This window comes from Pyxicephalus adspersus, chromosome 5, assembly GCF_032062135.1.
Source record: "Pyxicephalus adspersus chromosome 5, UCB_Pads_2.0, whole genome shotgun sequence".
Classification (NCBI taxonomy): Eukaryota; Metazoa; Chordata; class Amphibia; order Anura; family Pyxicephalidae; genus Pyxicephalus; species Pyxicephalus adspersus.
This window is the reverse complement of record NC_092862.1, coordinates 85,145,154-85,165,878: the sequence shown is the minus strand read 5'-3', so window position 1 is coordinate 85,165,878 and position 20,725 is coordinate 85,145,154. Positions and strand designations below refer to the sequence as shown.

General features: G+C 42.1%; 1 protein-coding gene across 1 annotated transcript in view; it reads right to left on the bottom strand.

Moving 5' to 3' along the window:
• The window catches only part of ROPN1L (rhophilin associated tail protein 1 like), a 51,363-nt gene extending 30,707 nt beyond the window's left edge, over nucleotides 1-20,656 (bottom strand). The window contains exons 1-3 of the mRNA XM_072411975.1: nucleotides 20,454-20,656; nucleotides 5,043-5,188; nucleotides 2,893-3,016 (exon numbers count right to left, since the gene is read on the bottom strand). Coding sequence (XP_072268076.1) covers nucleotides 2,893-3,016; nucleotides 5,043-5,173 — 255 coding nt within the window. The 5' untranslated portion in view covers nucleotides 5,174-5,188; nucleotides 20,454-20,656. The remainder of the gene's footprint in view (nucleotides 1-2,892; nucleotides 3,017-5,042; nucleotides 5,189-20,453) is intronic.
• Between the last annotated feature and the right edge of the window lie 69 nt (nucleotides 20,657-20,725).

The window sequence follows — 20,725 nt, the reverse complement described above, 5'->3', positions numbered from 1 at the left end:
AAATAATGAACACTTCTTCTCATGCACTTTTCAGGTGATCTGGCACTCATGGTGAAAGTACCAACACAACAGCCCTATTTGGGCTGTCCCTTTGCCCTTCTATATAAATAAAATACATTTTTTGGATATGAGGACCTCTTCTTTTCATCATAACTGCTGCAACGGTAAAGACTAAATGGGAAAGCCAGAGCCTCATGGGATACATATGTCACATATCTCAGAAGGCTTAAGGCTGTTCTTTTTGTGCTTGCCCATTTAGGGCACAAGCAGAAGGGGCTTTCCCTGCAATGTACATTTTTAGGGGGAAACAACTGTTGATCTTGTGTTTATGCAGTGCGTGATCAGGTGACGTGAGGAGATCCTGGAAGGGAACTCCAGATGATGATGATGCTCGATGGTTCCTCCATGTCGAGAGGAATAAATCTAGGACAGCGTAGGACCAAATAGAATCTGATTGCAGAGGGATTGAGTTGTGCTTTAGGCCTATGCTGAAAAATCAAACCAATCTGTTTTGTCCATGTCATGGAACTCTCTGGCTTCACCAGTGCACCCTGCAAGGGGTGATGAACTTCAAAAAGTGTTGCCCATGTTGCAGTCCTCACACATGTCAGAACTGGTGGCAGCTAACTGTTATTGAGCTGAAGAATAGTAAAAAAAATTAAAAGACAAAAATGTAGTCAAACAGGCCAAGGTCAGGAGTGGCAGCAATCAGGGTTAAACAGAATGGAGCTGGGATTGGATAGCAGTCGGACAGACAAGGCGTAGTACAATACATGGGACCAAGTCATGGTTGAGTAGATTCAAGATAGCTAGGATTAGAAATACAGATTCCTGAAGTATATACTATTTTTTCACTTTCTTACTCGTTCCTTACAGTTTGGGAAGCTGTCTTGCCCTGAGGCCATGTATTTGTTCTTGTTTTAGTTATTTCTCTAATAAAAGCGTTTTTTTTTTTTAACTTCTTATCATGCCAGGTCATTTGTGCCTACAATCGTAATTATATAACTCCTGTACATATACATTATTTTGGGTTTGTAATCTAATATGTGCAAAATAGAACACATTAAGATTTAAGTTAAAATAAAACCCAACAGACAAAAAAACTCTTTAAATTATTATCTTTTTCAGAAAGTTTGCCGTCATGAAGAAAGTCCAGAAGAGACTAGGTAATTTGTTATTCCCTGGTTTTAGAAAAAATATATATATTTTTTTAACTTTCTTTATTTACAACAAAGAGGACTAACATTGACAAAAGTTCTGAGACATACAGCAGTAATTAAGTTAACACAACAACCAAGTCAGTAAAGCCATACACTGCCATCAGTAATGACTATGTGTCCTAAATGAGGCATATTAATGTTTTCTTATTTTTTTATAAACCATTTTCCATTTTGAAAACTTGTAAGAGACAGAAAGCAAAGAAACAAAGAAAAGATAAAATAAAAAATCTAAGAAGGGAGAAAAAGATTTAAAGGAATGGGGAAGGTTGTGAAATTAGAAAGAAGAAGGGAATGGGAGGTGAAGGGATAGAGCATAAAAGGAAGGGGTAAAAAGTGAAGAGGGAAGGTCAGCGTGTCCAGCTCCTACCATTTACTGTAAGTAGAATTGGTACTTTACTTCATACTGGGTCCAGACAGCATCCTTTACTCGGAGGAATCAAATACAAAAACTCCATCTAAGGAAACCATGTCCCACTGAATTCAGCTCAGGTGCTCTTGAAGTGGAAGTAAATACAAAAAATAAAAACTTGTGACCAGGCAGGTCCTTTATTGCAGAAGGGACAGGCGTTGTTCATTCCACAAAAAAATAACCAGACCAGCTAGATCACAATTTGTTATTTACACTCACCTGTTCTTGCTCCAGCATGGGCACTGCTATCTTCTTTCACCTTCTGGGGGTCAGATTTTTGGCCATACTGAATGACCAGGCTGAGATGGCGCAACTCCTGCCCATGTACATCTCAGCATCCTGCGCTGAGTAATGCATTGTCCAGTACATAAGGGATCTCCAGAAGTAAGGGCTGCCTATGTCCTCCAAAAAGAGCTTGCGTTTTTAATTTAGCTAAAAGACCTTCTCTGTACTGTCAGGTAAAAAGGTAGAATAAATGCTGTCCAGTCACTTCCGCATGGTAAAAAACCAGCAGAGATTCCACCTTGTCCAGCATGGGGGTAACAAATGGGGTGTGCCCCATAGGTCTAGTTCATTGTATAGGGCATTCGGTCTCCCCTGAGGTCAGCTTCTCAGTCTTTCAAGGGGCTACAGGCCATACACAGTTTCCTATTTCCCATATTGTGGATCAGCCCATCGTGAGGACAGAGCAAGATGGTGTTGGGGGTGAAAAAAAAAAAAGGCTTTCACAAATCTGCACTGCTGCGGCATCTGTATCACCAGTAACCTCTGAGAGGGCCTGTCAATCCTCTGATGGGGCCTCCAGGTGCATGTCTTCCAGATGAGTGATCCAGACCTCCAGATCAAATTTCATTGGTAAAGCAGGTAAGATTTATAAAATCATGTATAAAAGATTTTTAAACATACACAGGGAATTCATTCAGCATTTGCTTTCTTTTCAGGTGTTCTGAATATTTGAGGCTACTACTGTTTTAACCCATTTTACTGATTTGGATGTTACAGTGCTGGAGTTCTCAATAAGTACAATTTTTTTTATATTTTTGTACATTGCAGCAACTTCTGTTTGACCTTTTTTTAATTTTTAAGCTTACTACAGCTCTATAATTTTAAGAAATTAAAGAAAAAACACGATCACGTTATATCCTAATAAATTGTAAAAACAGAAAGTGCCTTGGTATATAGTTGGTGACAGAATCAGTTTTAGAAGTGTGCCAGTGCGCCACATTGCTATAAACAACCATCAAAAAACAGACATTTACTTACTTGTTTATGTAACACTTTTAGAAGTCCTAGAGTTAATCCAGTAGTGGTCTTTGTATTTGCTACCATCATTTCAACTCGTTCCTTTACTGGCAAAGACTCTCCCTTTGACAAACTACCAAAATACCTTCAAAATGTCAGAAAAAGATCTATTTAAAGATTTCATCTTATTCAGAATTCTGTATCATAAAAAAGAAACATGTTTTGTGGATTTAAAGTGCCCCCCCCCCTTTATCAGAGTTAAACAGTATTTTATAAAGCTGCACTGGGTTAGTAAATGTGTAGGGAACCTGATAGTATTAGTATGATTATTTCCAGATGCTGCCTGGACAGCCAACCAACATTTGGAGTCATCATATTTTTGTATTTTGAACTTATTTAAAGCTTAAATCAAGTCTTACCTTCAGCCTCATACAATTGTAACACAGGCTTCTCTCCCATTTTACTGCACACTGCAAACTTTTCAAAATGCACAAAAAAATGCAGCAAGTCAGATACAGCCTGTCTTGGTTGATGGACATCCAATATAAGCTTGCCATTTCCTCCCCAACCCTGAAGTACCTGCCCTGTCAGGCAATCTAGCAGGATAGAGTCAATGCAAAAGTCTCAATGACAATAATTATGCAGCAATAGTTGAGAGAAGTCAGTGCACTAGATCATGGAATGAACCAGAATATTCAGGCAAAAGTAAAAGGAAGCTACAGAGTTCAAATTGAAAACAATTGTCACAGCAGCAGGTGCACATTAATCCAGTGATCAGGATCCAGGAATCATGAAGCAAAGATCAGGTAAGTTATCAAAGGTCTTAATGGCAGCCATGCAAATTAACAGTTCAACAACCCAGAAGACCAAGGTTCAATCCCAAGAGGACTGACATCAGGGCTGAGGGCATTAGAGATGCATACTAAGGTTGGGTCCTGTATTGCTAGGCACAGTAACTTTCTAGGTCTTCCAATCAGCCATGATCATAGAGCACTATTACATGGAGAAGATATGACATCACTGTAACTTAAATATAAGGAAATGGAAATCCTTATTTAAAAATATAATTTGCAGGCGGGCGGGACAGGAACTATATATTTATAGTTCACAATACACAATACAGTTCTGGTACTCCATTAATTTTTCACTGTGTCCATATTTGAGTTAAAAGGCAACCTTTGGCCACCATTTCCAAAACCTAGGAGTACCTTTTCTCGCTATGCCAATTAAGACCTGACTGAGAGACACATTGCAACATTTGGGGGAGTCAGAAATGGAAAAGGATCTAGGGGTTCTGATAGATCATATACCTAATAACAGTATGCAATGCCAAGCTGCAATATCTGAAGCTAGTAAGGTACTTTCTTGTTATAAAAGAAGAATAGACTGCAGAGATGGAGACATAATCCTGCCCATGTACAAAGCACTGGTCAGACCACATCTAGAATATGCAGTCCAGTTTTGGGCACCAGTTCACAAAAAGGACATTGTGGAATTGGAGATAATGCAGAGAAGGGCAACTAAACTAATAAAAAGAATGGAGGAGCTCAGCTATGAGAAGAGTTTAGCTGAATTGAACCTATTCTCCCTTGAGAAGAGATGTTTAAGGGGGGATATGGTCACCCTGTATAAATATATAAATGGTCCATATAGAGAACTCTCTTCCCAATTATTCAAGTTGAGATCATTACAAAAAACAAGAGGGCACTCTGTGTATGGAGGAAAAAAGTTTAAGCTCCGAATAAGGAAGTGATTCTTCACTGTAAGGTCTGTGAAAATGTGGAATCGGCTCCCTTAGGAAGTAGTTTCAGCAACTATTATAGATTGCTTTAAGAAAAAGCTGGATGCTTTTCTAGAAGCACAGAATACAACTGGGCATTAAGGATTTAAAGTAAAGATAACAGAGACTGTTGATCCAGGGAACATCCGATTGCATCATGGAATCAGGTAGGTCGGTTTTTCCCGTTGAAGCAAATTGTACCAGGGTTTTTTTTTCCATCCTCTGGACCATCTTTGTCTAATAGGGTTTTATATCTGGGATATGTTTATTTCCCTAGTGGCTGAACTTGATGGATTTTTTGCAACCTAACCTACTATGTAACTATGTAATAAAGTGAAATCTATTCTTCCTAAAATGTATTTTACCAGATTTTGAACAGTTCATTACTTACGCAGCAGACCACTGGAGGACATCATGAGGCTGGGTCCTAATGGCAGCCTTTGTGAATTGCTTTAGGACTTCTGGAAGTTCTGGTGGAATGTCAATGTGCTGAGAACAAAACATAACTTCAGATAGGGGCATGTCTACTTGAAAAACCTAAAAAAAACAAAAAAAATATTAGTGAATTCACAATCTAGCAAAAACCTTCAATAGGATTGTTTTTAAACAATTGTAATACAGTAGTAATACAGCTGACCTAAACTAATTGACATGATGACCATATTTATATTTAAAAGTAAAGATTTTCCCTCACTTTCTGTTCTGAGGTCAAGGTTTAATCAGAGAGGAAGTGAAAATGATTTTGTAACAGGGAAACAGACAAAAAGAAAAAAAATAGACAATGGTTCTAGCATTTATCTACATAATAAAAAACACATTTTTATTTCTGTGTGCATTGCCATTAGAGAGATGTCCTCTTGCTTGCTGTCCTCCGGACAACCTTTTATCAGAAAGGAATTAAAGGAAACCCCTGATAGCAGTAAAACCTAAAGTTAGGTGCAGTCCTAAAGTGCAACCCAGAAATTTGCCTGCTTGCAGGGCTCAGCTGTTTCCTAAACAACCAATGTTTAGAAATTTGACAGTGGTTGGCAGTAAGTGGTACTAAATTGATCACCCTTGTTCCCATATATTTTCTCTTAGATGCAGTTCAACAGCATAGTTCTTTGCCCTCCCCCTACTCTTAGCAGCTCTAATCCTAACGGAGAGGCTGCTCCATTCTCAGCTGATGAGAGCCGGGCGGAGGGAGAAGAGCACAGCACAGGTAGGATGAGTTCCAGTGTCCTAACGAAAAAATCCTTCCGTGAAAAAAATCTACCAGGGGGGCGTATACCAATGGGCCTATACCCCAAATTTTATCTCCCCCACCTTATATAACTTTCAAAATTTGGGGGTCAATATTATAAAAATTAGGTAAAATTGAACATCAGGGTTGCCGTTTTAAAAGTAAGTGTGTCTAGAAGCCCGAGGTTAAACATACAAATTATGGACCCCCGGGCGACATAGCAAGTGCTCCCTGCAGATGAAATGTTCTCATCTAGATCATACTGCACAGACACTGGAATAAACCAGACAACTACTGCTCAAAGCACTGATTTAGTGCTTTCGAAACTTAATGAAACTGGCTTTATGTGTGTGCAATGCCTTGCTATAAAAATTCAAATTGGGTGCCATCCTCAACAAAGTCTACAATTTCTGAAGCTACAGTTCTATGTACCTGTTGCCCAAACAAAACCTAGAAGATTCTGACCTTGGTACATGACAAGCAATGTGTGAAAGTTTATCATAGAGTACCTGGTTGTTAGGAGGAAGATACAAAAATTAGTATGCTCTTGGATGCAAGTGGCTTTATGGCCCTTGCTGAACGCTAATAAACCACCCACCAATAATATCTTGATTTTCTTTAGTCAGGTCTAGTTTTGGATTGGGTCTGAACACCCTAAAATCAAAGTTTTAGTCTAGTCTGGCATCTAGAGCTGGGTACTGGACAGTGGGCAGGTGGCAGCGGTGACAGTATGAGGAGGGGGCGGCAGGCCCTGAGAGAGAGTGTGGACAGCATTGTTAACTGCCATCTAGAGCTGGGTACTGGCCAGGTGGTGGCAGCAGCAGCAACAGCTTGAGGCCATCATCCTTAATTGAGAGTAGAAGGTGTAGCTATTGGAATGAATGAGATTCCCACTGTCCCTACAGTGGTGGTGGGCCCTGAGATGTAGTATGGATGGCTGTGTTACTCCTCCTGCTCTTACTGCTGCCGCCTGTCCACTGCCCAGTACCCAGCTCTAGATGCCAGACTAGACTCAAGCTCAACAGGGTCTTTTTTCCCCCATGGATTCCGCCAAGCCCGTTCTATTTCATGTGGTTTTGCTACATAGTAAGTAGGGACAGATTGGAATCTCGTTCATCCATTCATGTGTCCAATAGCTAAAGCTTGGACACTGTCCATATAGGTGATGGCCTCAACCTTTAATGCCGTCCTTGCTCCGTCTCAGGGCCCTTCGCCTCCTCCTCATGCTGTTACTGCTGCCGCCTGCCCAGTACCGAGTTCTAGATGCCAGTTACCAATGCTGTCCACGCTCCGTCTCAGAGCCCACCACCTCCTCTTCCTGCTGTTCCTGCTGCACGCCCCAGGCTTGATCAATATGAGCCATCAGGATGCAGGTATACTTCCGATCAGCCAGCTGATTCGAGTTGGTGGCATCTTTAACCCTGGAGCAAAGCTCGAAGCGTAAGTAGAAGTGCACGTCAATCACATCCAATTGGTGCAAATCTGCCAGTGTGGTGCTGTAGAAATTCCCTTCTATGATGTCCCAGCGCACATTAGGAATTGGGTACTCTAGCACTTCACCAGCTTTGAATCCAACAGACATGGACATGTTGCATATCACCAGACATTTAGGGCTCAGCACTTCGGTGAGCCGTATAAACAGGTGTTTTTTTTAAACTGGCTCCAAAAGGCCGCTGCTTCTTTGTACTGTATTGGTGCAGTCCTGAAATCTACTGTACTCAAGTAGAGTGTTTTACTGTTAGCTAGATATGTAAATAGATAGATAAATAGATAGATAGTGTGTTACATACACGCAGCCAGAGGCAGGGTACCCTCCCTGACTTCATGCACAGTATCACACTTGTACGGAGAGACAGACACTCAGACGCAGTGTATACTGCAGTATATATTTTGTATACTGTGCTGCATATTACAAGCGTCCCCACTGAAGGAGAGTGCTGCATAAAAAACACACACAGCACACTTGCAATTTGGTGTTCACCCCCCCCCCCCCAATAAAAAAAAATCCACTTACTTTACAAATTTACACTTTGTGAAGCATATTAGCTACAAAGTATTTTGCAGGGTGTCAAGCCAAACAAAACATTTCTACAATGTCTGGCCAAAGAGGAAAGGTTAGCTTTGGCATTTGTGGCATGCAAAGCAGTATAAGTTTGTTTTTAGCTGCAGACCCAAGAACAAGAAGCGCTGCTGTTGGTGGTGGGCGTCCATTATTACCACACCATGAACAAGAGGTAGTGGAGTACATGACCCAGCCTGGGTCAAGTGATTGTACCCGCTCTTCATCCCAGACACAGGCCTTACAGGTGTCCCAAACAGTCCATAATACACCTGTTCCTCCTAGTTTTTCATCAGCGGCTGGAAAGCCCTGTGAACAGCAGTATGTAGAGGAGTCCCACCGAGGGGTTGGAGAGGCCGAGCTACAAGCATTCCTTCAAGATGCTCAGTTGTTTCACTTATCTGACGAAGAGAGTCAGTTCACAGGCTTTCCCCCCACATATTTTTCACCAGAACACTCTGAGCCAGATGAGCCAATTCAAACTGGCTCCAAAGGGCTGCTGGTTCCTTTTGACACATACAGGGAAACTGTCTCTTCTGATGCTGATGATGTCCCTGATCCAACATGGGGCTAACAAGGAGATCATCATAGGCAGGAAGAAGAAGAGGAGGAGGAGGAAGAAAAGGAGGAGGAGGTTGCAGAGGGCCCTCAAAAGGGGGAGAGGGAGGAAGATGGTAAAAGCTGCCACACTCTGCATTCTTCACGTACTTGTCACGAATGACAGGGAGGGGAGGGTAACAGGAAGGTGTATAAACTACTAGGCCTCAAATACCTAGGGAAAAGTCACCCCTTGCAAAACCCTAATCCAGCCCTGACTCCTAACCATATGAGCATCCCCTGAAGGTAGGGATACTCATACCCAGGAACCTAGGCCCTGCTAGCCCTGCACAGCCCTAGCAGTAGGGTCTGGATTGAGACTGCTGGTCCCTTACCCTATGAAGGACCCAGTGTCTCCCCTGAGGCCTAATAAACAACAAATACCTAAACAAAACACCAATACACCAAAAGAACCGCAACTTATCTTATAAGCAGAAATCAACAGGAACTCAGAATGGCAGGACACTCCAGCTATTCACATCCCAGTAGTGAATATTAACCGCACAGCATGAAGTGTGAGGCCAGACTAAATGGAAGAGCAGTAATGAGCCCCAGCTGCACCTGATACAAGGGGAGTGGTCATTACAAACAACACAGCAACAAGTAAAACCAAAGAGGCTGTCAGATAATCACACATGCAGCTAGTCTGACAGATCCTCAAACTTCTGTCACGGAAGGGACCGTGACAGTACTAGTGAGACAAGTCATAGTCGTCCATCGTCAGAACCTGTCACCACAGCTATGCCTCAACAACCGCAGACCGCCACCACGAGCACCAGCTCCAGAGCACCTTTCGGCCAAAATAGATGTTCGCCCGTCTGGGCATTTTTTAATGTCCATAGTGATGATTACACTATGGTCATCTGCAAACTGTGTGCTCAACACTTGAAACGAGGCAAAAACCCAAACTTGGAACAAGTTTCATGAGCACACATTTAAAAAGCCACCACCTGGTAACCTGGCGGGAACACCTGGTCAAAGCACAGAGCTCTGTGCAACCACCTCCGCCCAAGAAGCAAGCTCAAACTGCTCGATCTTCCTCCGCTACCCTCCCTCCTTCTGCCACCAAAGTTACCCGTGCTGCTGACAGCAATTTGAGTGGGCCATGTAGCCGAGCAATACCTTTTTCAGGCTCCACCAGCGGTGAGCAGGAGCTGCAACGCAGATCGGCTGCCGTTTGTCGCATTGCTAGCAGTCAAGACCAGGCATCATTGCCATCCCCCACAACTTCTACCCCATCATCCAATGTTTCTGTGGTTAGCATTAGCAGCATCCAACCTTCCATTCCCCAGATGCTGGAGGGCAAGAGGAAATATGGCCCAAATGACCCCAAAACAAAGCTAATCAATGCGGCAATTGCACAACTGATTGCGCTAGAGCTCCTCCCTTACTGGCTTGTGGACTCCAATGCATTCCGTTACACATTCCTCTGCGCGAATGCACAGTACGCTATGCCTAAGCAACAGTATTTTGCAGAAAAATGCGTTCCTGCCTTCCATAAACACGTGCAGAGCAATGTGTCCATAGCCCTGCAGCACTCATTTTATGGCAAGGTGCACCTGACAACCGACAGTTGGTCGAGCAAGCATGGAGTCGGAAGATATATTTCCTCTACAGCTCACTGGGTAACTTTGGTGGCAGCAGGGGAAGATGCATCTGCAGCAAGGCCTGCATACCTACCTCCGCCCAAAGCACATCGCCATGCAACCTCCACTTCCTCCTCCTCCTCCTTTGACTCTTGTGCCTCAACCTCTTCCTCCAGGGACACTTTGCCGTGGAGACCCAGCACCTCCCATTCGGCAGCATCTGTTCACCGCCAGCAACAACCTGCAGTTTGCTATTTTGGTGCACAATTCAGACGTTGCAACGCAGTCCTGAGGTTGCGAAGCCTGGGTTCCCTCAGCCACACGGGCGCAGCCATACTATGTGCCTTGCGGAAGCAGGAGGACATATGGCTAACTCCTAACAGACTTCAGCCCGGCAAGGTCGTGTGTGACAATGAGGCCAATCTGCTAGCAGCCCTGCGTTGTGGGAAACTCACACACGTACCTTGCCTGGCTCACGTCATGAACCTGATAGTACAGCGCTTCCTTAGGACTTACCCAGGCCTCCAGCCACTGTTGCTGAAGGCCAGAAAGTTGTCAGCGCATTTCCGCCAGTCGTACACAGCCAGTGCCAGATTGGTGGATTTACAGCAAAATCTCAACCTGCCAGTGCACCGGTTATTTGTGATGTGGCCACACATTGGAATCCCACCTTTACATGCTGCAGCAGCTGGCTGAACATTAGAAAGCGGTGGTGGATTATGTGGCAGAGTCTGTTCGTTTCAGACGTATACCTACACTACCTTTCTTCAACCCTGCGGAGTGGCTGCAAATTGAGGACTTGTGCACTGTATTGTCACCTTTTGAAGAGGCGACCAGGATGATCAGCAGAGATCAGGCCTGTGTAAGTGACACCATCTCCATCATATGCCTGCTGGAACAGATGATGGTGGATCTCGGACACAACACAGAGTGGACGCTGCATCAAGAGATGACGTTTCAAACATCATCTCGGACATGTGTCCCTACTAGGCATAGTGCACCACAAATCCAGAAAAAAGAAGGCGATGGAAGAGGATGAGGAGGACATTGCAGGCATGGGAGAAGGGGAGGAAGGGGCAGAGGAGGATATTGAGGGTACATGGCATCCATCCACCCAAACACAAGGCAGCATGTTCTGTGGATGGCAAGACCAGGCGGAGGAGGAGGAGGACGACCCTGTCCTGCTGTTCGACCCACAGGAGTGTGGGTCCAGAATTACCGCAGCTGTGGGGAGTTTGAGCCACATGACAGCCTTCATGCAGGAGTGCATAGCCAAAGATCCGCGCATACAACACATAAAAACAAAGACTGACGACTATTGGATTGCTACATTACTAGATCCACGTTACAAGCCTGAGATACAACAACTCCTCTTGCCCCAATACAGGGGACCTAAAATGCAGCACTACCAAGAAGTGCATCGGCATCTCCTTCTGCTCCTCCCCTTCGTGGCCTTCAACCTCTACTCTGTCTCTGAGGTCTATAACTTGCAATGGAGATGTTTAACTGGCTAATTTTTTTTACTGAGCACCTCCCTCAGTGCCCTCTACCTCCATCTACTTCGGAGGCCTATATCACTTGTAATGGAGCTGTGTGATTCATAAATAAATATTTGCATTTTTAGTAGAGAAATACATAACATTTTCTGTCCTTTCGGATAGATAGCAAGTGGTATCAAAAATACATATCTGTATTTTTTTTACAGAAATTTTTCTGGATTTTTTGATAGATAGCAAGTAGGATCAGAATGAAATATCTGTATTTTTTCTACAAAAATACAGAAATTTTTAGTTTATTTTCATAGATAGCAAGTTGTATCAGAATTAAATATCTGTATTTTGTTTACAGAAATACAGAAATTTTTATGTCTTTTTTGATAGATAACAAGTGGTATCAGAATTAAATATCTGTATTTTTTTACCCTGCCTCTGGCTGCGTGTATGTAACACACTGACTGACTATTTATCTATCAATGTATCTATCTATGTATCTATGTATCTATCTAGCTAACAGTGAAACACTCTACCTGAGTACAGTAGATTTCAGGACTGCACCAATACAGTTCAATCCAACAATCTGACTAATAGTGTGAGAGTGACACAGTCAAGTAAAGCACTTTTTTTCACTTTGACAAAGCAAGCCAAGCAGCACAGAAAGGTTGTCAGGAGTGGTAAATGCGACACGCCCTGGCCTTATATAGGCCCATGGCTGCCTGTGTGGCATGCAGTGACAGACAGCCAATCTGCTGCCTGCCACAACAAACATGGAGGGGAGCATCCCTGCTGTTATTGGAGGGCCCTAGGCATCATGGGGGAGGTCCCTAGGCATTGTGGGAGGGTCGAATTCGGGGCTTCGAATCCAACAAATTTCAGGTTGGGTCAACCCAAATTCATACGGCCTTATTCAAGTCGAACATTAGGGCGACCCGAATTTGAACAAAAACACTAATTAGGACGCCATGCATTAAAAGAAAAAGGCTTGCTGCTAGGGAGGCACATCAACAAGAGCCAGAGTTAGAGGAACAGCCAGAGGTACAGGGTAGGATATGGTTACCTTTACAATATCTGTGTACTTGCTGTGTATATGCTTCTTTTTTTTCCAATGTTGTTTCCAAGAAAAAAAATGATGGCTAAAGCTGCGTACACACCTGCAATTTTTGTCGTTGGAAAGGATCTTTCATACAGCACCGTTCATGCTCTATGGAGAGGGGGAGAGCGACGGAGCGGCACCCTGCTGCGCGCTCTCCCCTTCCCTTTCATTAGGATCGGTTGTCGTCCATCGTCCGTGGATCCGGCAGGACGGTCTTTCGGACGATGGAAAAAAAAAAAAAAAAAAAAAAAAAAAACAGTGTCATTTATTAATACTTGACTGCCAGGTAAGGTTAGATAAGTTTTAAAATTAAACTGCGCTGGAACTAGATGGAGAACTGCGCTGGGACTGGATGGACATCAGCGTGTGTAATGACGTCATCACAGCAGTGTGTGTAAATGCAGCATGTCACATTCCTCAGCCTTACAGCTCTCTGTGTATAAACCTTCATATCCCCTAAACTGTATGTCATAATGATTTAAAATTTTAAGGGTCCACAGGGAACACCTATAGTTCACAATTTCAGCACCCCAGCTTTTACAAATTTCATGATATGGGGATCAGAGTTGTAAAATCTTGTGAAAATCCAAAATTGGGGTTGCAGCATTAAAAGCAAATGTTAAATTAAAAATGCAAATTGGGGATCCCCGGGGCCACTTACATAGAACAGAGCATTGGGGAAGGGCCCCTAAATTTATACTTATCTCTCACAAATCTGTAACTGTCATACTATGTTACCCCGCTTCTCTTCTTTGAACCCCAATTTCCCTAGAATGGTGGGGTGTACAAAACAAAAAATGTAGGTGCAGTGGAGGGGGGACACCTTTCAATAACCCCCCTACACTAAAATTTAATTACTATGGCAAACACACTGCCCTGTTACACATTACTGCCCATTTCTAACACTGGAAACTCAATTTCTCTGGAATGGGGAGGTGCAGAAAACTGAAAATGTGCAGGGAATATTTGTGGATAACACCCATTTATCACAATGGCATCATTAGAACATAAAAAACTCTGCCCATCAAAACGAAATTGGGTTCAGGTAGTGGAAGGGTACAGTCACGTGTAACAGGGCAGCGTGTTTTAATGGGCAGAGTTTATGCAATGATGCCATGGAGATGAAAGCTTGGGGGTGTTAGCCACAAGTGTCCCCCACTGGCACCTATGATTCTGTTTATTAGCACCTCTCTATTCTAGAGAAATTCGGGTTCAAGGTAGGGAAGCAGAAAATTTGATGGGCAGAGGTTTTTTTGTTCTAATAGTGTCATGCTAATAAAATTTTAGGGGTTTATAAATCTGTTTACTCACACAGCTATCACACTGCGTTGGATACATTTCACAGGCAGTTTTTGTTTTTGGCAGTGATGAGGAGGGCACTGGCTGTCCTGCCCCTATCTGCGATCACATGCATGATGCTCTATGTGTTACATAGTGTTAGGAGGTGACATCTGAAAGTAGGCTGAATTCACACTGGCAGTAAGGTTGCATTTGCTGCGTTTACCCCTCACTTACCTCTCGCCAGGAACCAATGCTGCTTGAAAAACTGCTAGGCCAGAAAAGCCCAGCACTTACCGCCTTTTACCAATCCTAGGTGCCCAGCAGTTATCACCGGTTACCAATCCCCGGTGCCCAGCAATTGCCAAGTAGTCACTCAGGAGGGGCATTTTTTACTGTCAATGTGAACTAAGCCGATTTTGTTAAGCCACAAGGATCACAATATTACACTACTACAAGGGATTACACTATTAAAACATGGAACTCCAAAGAGTTGGATTAAAATACACAACACTGGACTGTCGGGGCATAATACAAATAAAATGAAAAAATTGTACATTCTAACAAACCAGGCATTAAAAAGTTGGAACAAAGTATAGGGGTATGTAGAACACTGACACAATAGCAGGGGTTACTGGATACCTATGGCATAAATACTTAGTAGCTCTAAATATGCCTATATATTATACACACACACACACACACACACACACACACACACAGTGAAGCACCCTGCAATGAACATTCGTTCATAGTGCATGCTCAGAACGTTCACGATCACTGAACGACCGTACACACAATAGATAGCAAACGATCGTCGCGCAATCATATCCGCCGGGAGGGTCATTCGTTTCCAGCAACTTTCCTCGCTCGTCGGCGTCATTGTGCACCTTTTTGTTAACAATTATCGGACGAACAGTCATTAGGTGTTTCGTTTTCAACGATAATTATTGCAAGTGTGTACGAAGCTTTAGCTACAACCTACTACCATTACCTAATTTACACAAATTTACTTCTAGTGATCAAATAACTAAAAAAGGAGATATCTAGGATACATAAAGTTGCTTCCTGGTTGTCATTTCACCATCTTGAACAGGAAAAATGTAATTTATTGCCAATAGGTGTAAAACCCATGAAAATAGAAAAAGGTCTGTTTACTGTATTAAAAGCCCAACAAAAATAAAAGTGATTTCTAAAAAAGAATAAAAATACTTAGCTGGGCCCTAGGTTACAAAGTTTGTGGACATGGCAAATATCACTGTGCCTCACTGCTACAACCTATGGCAGCTTTGATCACACTAGAATGGACTCCAGACCCATGCAGGGCATATTGTCATGGGATTTCAAGCACTCAGATTTCTCACCTCCCTGGAGAAAGCTTTTTTTTTTTTTTGTTTCATTTTTCATTCAAGGTAAATCAATAACGGCCTTTAAAAGGTAACTTTTCAGTAATTGTACAGTTACTGCATGAAATCTCCATTATTATATCCTATCAACACAATATACAATATAGAACCGTTTTTCCAAAATGCTGATGAAGCAATTGTTCTGCTGTAGACAGGAATTTCTGTCTTCTCTCCTCAAGTGTATACATTGCAATTGTATCTTTTATCTAGTAATCCTGCCATGAAAGTTCAAGTACAAACACTTCCTGTTCTAAAATAACATCGCCAGGCTACTGACTCAAAATTAAATTTCTGCATTTCATTCCAAGTAGACTATGGGTGGCTGGTTCAAACCCTTTACACAGTGCATAGATATATACAAAGACCAATCTAGTCAGAGAAGGTAGGTGGCACACCATATCAGCCTTTTTTTTTTTTTTTTTTTTTTAATTAAGATTTATTTTCCAACTCGGCAAGCTAACATGTTTTCTAATCCCCATGGAATTGTAGTGTTATCCCCAGAAATTTGATTAAGCTGGGTGGGGGAAAGCTGTATCTGGGTGGAAAAAAGTGGGCGATGCAAGACACAATACATTCAGTACTCCCAGTTGTTTATAACTTGGGTATCCAGTAGCCCTTATTATTTTGTCCGTTTTCTACTTTTCCCCTATACTTTGTTCCAACTTTCTAATGCCTGCTCCCTTAGTATGTCCAATTTTTCCATCTTTTTGTATTATGTGTTACATGTTTTGTTAAAAGTGTATTAGAGTAATAGTATAATCAATGTGGAGTAACAAGTTAGACTTAGTTTATAGTATCAAAAAAAAAAAAAAAAAAAAAAATGCCATCTACTGCTTCCAAGTCACTATAGGCAACTGTGATTAATAATATGCCTAGCAGTTTTTCAAGCAGCAGTGGTTCCTGCTGTGAGGAAGTAGTGAATGCAACCTTACTGCCAGTGTGAATTCAGCCTAACTTCAGATTTACCTCCTGGGGCTATATTCCACGCATGCGTGTGTGTTTTTTTTTGTTTTGTTTTTAGAATATAGGAAAGTTCTTGATGATGTGAGTTCAGTTATAGTATGACAGTTATAGTTTTGTGACAGTTATAACCCCTATTTTTGTGTCAATGTTCTACCTACCCCTATGTTCCCCCCCTTTCTTCCAACTTTCTAATCCCTGTCCCGTAATTTTTCCATCTTTGTATTATGCTACAGCTTTCCAGTGTCGTGTATTTTGATCTAAATTTCCATTGTTCTTTGTTATAATAGGGTAATCCCCCATTACTCCTAATTGACTAATGGCACATTAACATTAGCAGTAAAAAAAAAAAAAAAAAACACTGTGCCATTTACAGCTTCCAAGTGACCAATGGCAACTGCTAGGCACCTGGGATTGGTAACAGGCAGTAACTGCTAGGCTTTTTTGGACCTAGCAGTTTTTCAAGCAGCAGTGGTTCCTGGCATGAGGTAGCAGTAAATGCAAACTTTCCGCCAGTGTGAATTCAGCCTATTTTCAGATGTGCCTCTGAGGCTATCATAAGTTAAAGCAAAACTTTTGTAAAATTTCTTTTTTATTTGATCCCTCCGCAAATCAAGCACAGGGAGTCCCACGCTGGCTCAGCTTCCATCTTTCTAGTGTTCTATTTTTTAATAGGGTAAATCCATGTAGTATTTTAATAGTGTAATGAATGTAGTTTAACAAGTTAGGCTTAGTTCACATTAGCGGTAAAAAAGCTGTACCATTTACTACTCCTGAGCACCTGAAATTGGTACCTGCTAGGCTTCAACCACCTAGAAAACTGGGGGTTGAGATTGGTCATAGACATGAAACTACTGAATCAAATAGCAAAACCCTTGGAGATGAAGCCTCCATAAGTCAGTCCCCGAGCAGTTCTGCCAGTGGATTGGTTTCTCACACCAATTAGACACCATTTTCCATGTTACTCCACATTGAGACTTTCAGAAAATATTTTGCTTTGCATTTGGGCCCTTTTTGTTTTTCAGGCACACCATGTCACACAGAGTTTTTAAAAGATCATTTTGAGGGATGTTGCCTCCCCAAGGTAAAAAAGGGATTTTTAGCCATCATTACTAAGATGATATTCTTCCACTTGGCCATGGAAGATCCCTTTATCTGCATTTGAAAACTTGGGTGGATGATGAATCTAGAGAAAAGTCTCCACCATCCCACACATACATAGTATATCTTGGGAGGCGAGGGTACGATTTTAAACATTGTGTTTATTCCAGAACAGTTGCTGCTAATTATTTTAGGAAGAATGGGGCAAGCCTGCAAGACAATGTCACTCATGGTGAGATGATACCTCTTTCACGATCCTTTCCAATGACTAAGGACTGCACGATGCATCTCAAAGATCTCACAAGCTGCACTTGATGAGCAGGATTGTGAAAGGCAAAGGCAGATGCACCTAGGTTGCTATAAATTGGTGGGGAAAAAATTTCAAGCCCTTACTTCCCCCTTGATAGTAGGGGTTTTATCATCCAATACCTATCGTCCTGAATCCAGCAATCTGAGTTCAGAACTCGGTAGGATATTCTTCTTAGACGTACAATTTCTTCATGATTTCTGGGTGTTACTGCCAGGAAGGACATTCAAATACAGCAGTTACTCAAAACATGGCTCGATATTCATAGGGTCATCACGGCTACCTGATATCAGGATTTGCCTAGCATTATTGGAGCAGTGTTCCCACGTATACTTCATATTCTGGAACTCCAGATATTAGACTTGGGTTCAATATATGTATGGCTAGGTCAGGTTTCAGATGTCTCATTGTTACTGCTCGTCACTCAACACCTTAACTTGTTCCATTATTAAAAGCAAATGCAAAGATTTAATGCCCCAGGAAGCAAGATTATTAAAAGAGGATTCACCCTTGTGCTTGCATCAGATGAATTCAATCTAGGGTCAAGAACTCACTGGGCCTGTTGTCGCTGAAGGAAGCATTTTTTTTATAAATTATATTGCAGCCAGAAGGGTTGGAGATTGTATATTTGGGTCCCTAAGAGCCTTTTAATAATTTTCTTTCCAAACAGTCTTGCTGCCCATGATTGACCTTAGCCTAAAGGTTATGCTGACTGTTCATCCAATGAGAAGATTGTGCTCCCCACATTCTTCTAGAATATAGGTAGGCAAACTTCTGCCTAGCCAGTAATCCAGTACGGCCTAAAGCCCCCCTAGTTATTTATTGTTAGATCCAGCCTAATTGAATTGTCTCGTTATCGCACGTTCCCGCTATATCATCGAGTTCCCCCACAGTAACCCCAATTTCTAAGCCTAAAGAGCAGAAGCAACGCACAGCTACTAGTCTCCGGAAGGTTGACCTCGAATGTCGTGTCTTCAACCCCGAATGGACAAAGTCCTGTGTTTAGTGTGCAACCTCACCAAGAACACTTTCAAGTGGTCGAATCTCAAGTGGCATTTCGATGCCAAGCACGCACACACGTACAGAGACTACACCGTGGATGAGCGGAAGACTTACATTTCTGACTTGGTAAAAAAATACTCCCCCTGCCGCTCTCTGCTCCTCCAATGATCTACTAATGACTTCCTCACTCATAACCTCATAACATGCAAGGCTCCAAGACTTCTCTAGAGCTGCCCCAACTCTCTGGAATGGTCTACCTCGTCCTATTCGGCTTGCTCCTACTTCCTGCTCATTTAAAAGAGCACCCAAAACCCATTTTTTCAAACTTCCCTACCCATCTTCTTCTGTCTTTTGAAACCATCACTACTTCCCACCACTACATATCTCCCATCCTTTTGTGTGTGAAATTCCCCCACCTACTAGATTGTAAGCTCTTCGGGGCAGGGTCCTCTCCTCCTTTATCACTGTCTGTATTGGTCTGTCATTTGCAATCCCTATTTATTGTACAGCGCTGCGTTAAATGTGGGCACTATATAAATCCTGTTTAATAATAATAATAAAAAGACTGAGGCTGCTCGCTTGCAGTCACGGTTGGAAAAAAAACTTTCCTTGGACACCTTGTTTCTTCTCGCCTAGTGTGCCTTCTTCACCTCCTGAAATGACCTAGTAGTCCAAAAAGTTTGCCGACCCTCAGTTTTACTGATGAGATTCACCGGCTACCAAAGAATAAGAAGGCCTTCAATGCCTCCTGGATTGTCTGAACCATCTGCATAGCTTCATATAGAGCAAGAGTAAAGAAATCCTTTTAGGAGTAACAACTCATTCATCCTGCACAGCAGCTATTCATGGTCACTGGATACCTACTCTAGACGACAACCTAGTATACTGCATTGAACTGGCAGCATTAACTACTGTTAGGTGTCATTTTTTTTTTTTTTTTTGAGCTTTAAGTATTTTTCAGCTTCTCGGGTGTGCTATTTATTACCCATTTGTATGCTGACATAAAGCAGTTAGGAAAATGGAAGATGTAATAGGTACCTACCTTAATTTCCTTTCCTGATAGCTTCATGGCTGCATACATACTCACATTTTTTTGGTTGAGGGCTAGTTATGGAATTTGAAGTGTATGGTCTGCCTTGAATGTAATTGGGTAAACTTTTCATTTTTATAGAAAGTCTTCTTGAAATAGAAAAGACTAAAAAGTGTGCAGTTATTTTTCCAAAAGAAGACTCTAGAACAGGCAACTCTAGAAATACATCCTATTAGTATGAACATGGTGTATGGCTAATGCAGTCCCAACTTGTACTAAACCCGGCAGCCACTACATTCCCAACTTCTGGGGAAGTGTTTCAGAAATCATTATAATATTAGTACATTATATCTCCACAACACCTCTGCAATACCATTTTCTAATAAAAGCAATAATTTAAAAGTAGAGCTGGCCACTGAAATCAATCCCACATCATGGCGATAGGGCAAAGATTGCAATTCATACATAGGGTTACTGCACCTTTACTGATTTTCTCCTCACACAGGTGTAACAACACTGCAACGGCTGGAGCACGCAAACATTTATCGATATATGTTGCTTTTTCCCTAGGTAGTTTAAATTGTAACGAAATGTAAAACCTTCGTTTTTGTAAACCATTGTAAAATCTTTTCAGCAATGGAAAAAAATAAACTTTTTTTTCCTACCCGTATGCGAGCTCCTGAACAGCAGTAAAGAACGTGAAGACACTGCTAAATTATGGCTTTAGTAGGCGATCTAGTCTCCATGCAACTATCTCCATAGCGACGTGGTCAAGCCAGCCGTATGTAAAACCAGTTAAACGTGAAAAAAAAAAAATAATGCAGACATCCGCTGCCTGCGTGCCCGCTCCCTACGCGACTCCACCCTTGATAATTATTGCGCATGTGCATTTCTCGCTGCCTTAAAAAAAAAGAATGCCAACGTGTCTATCCCGTCA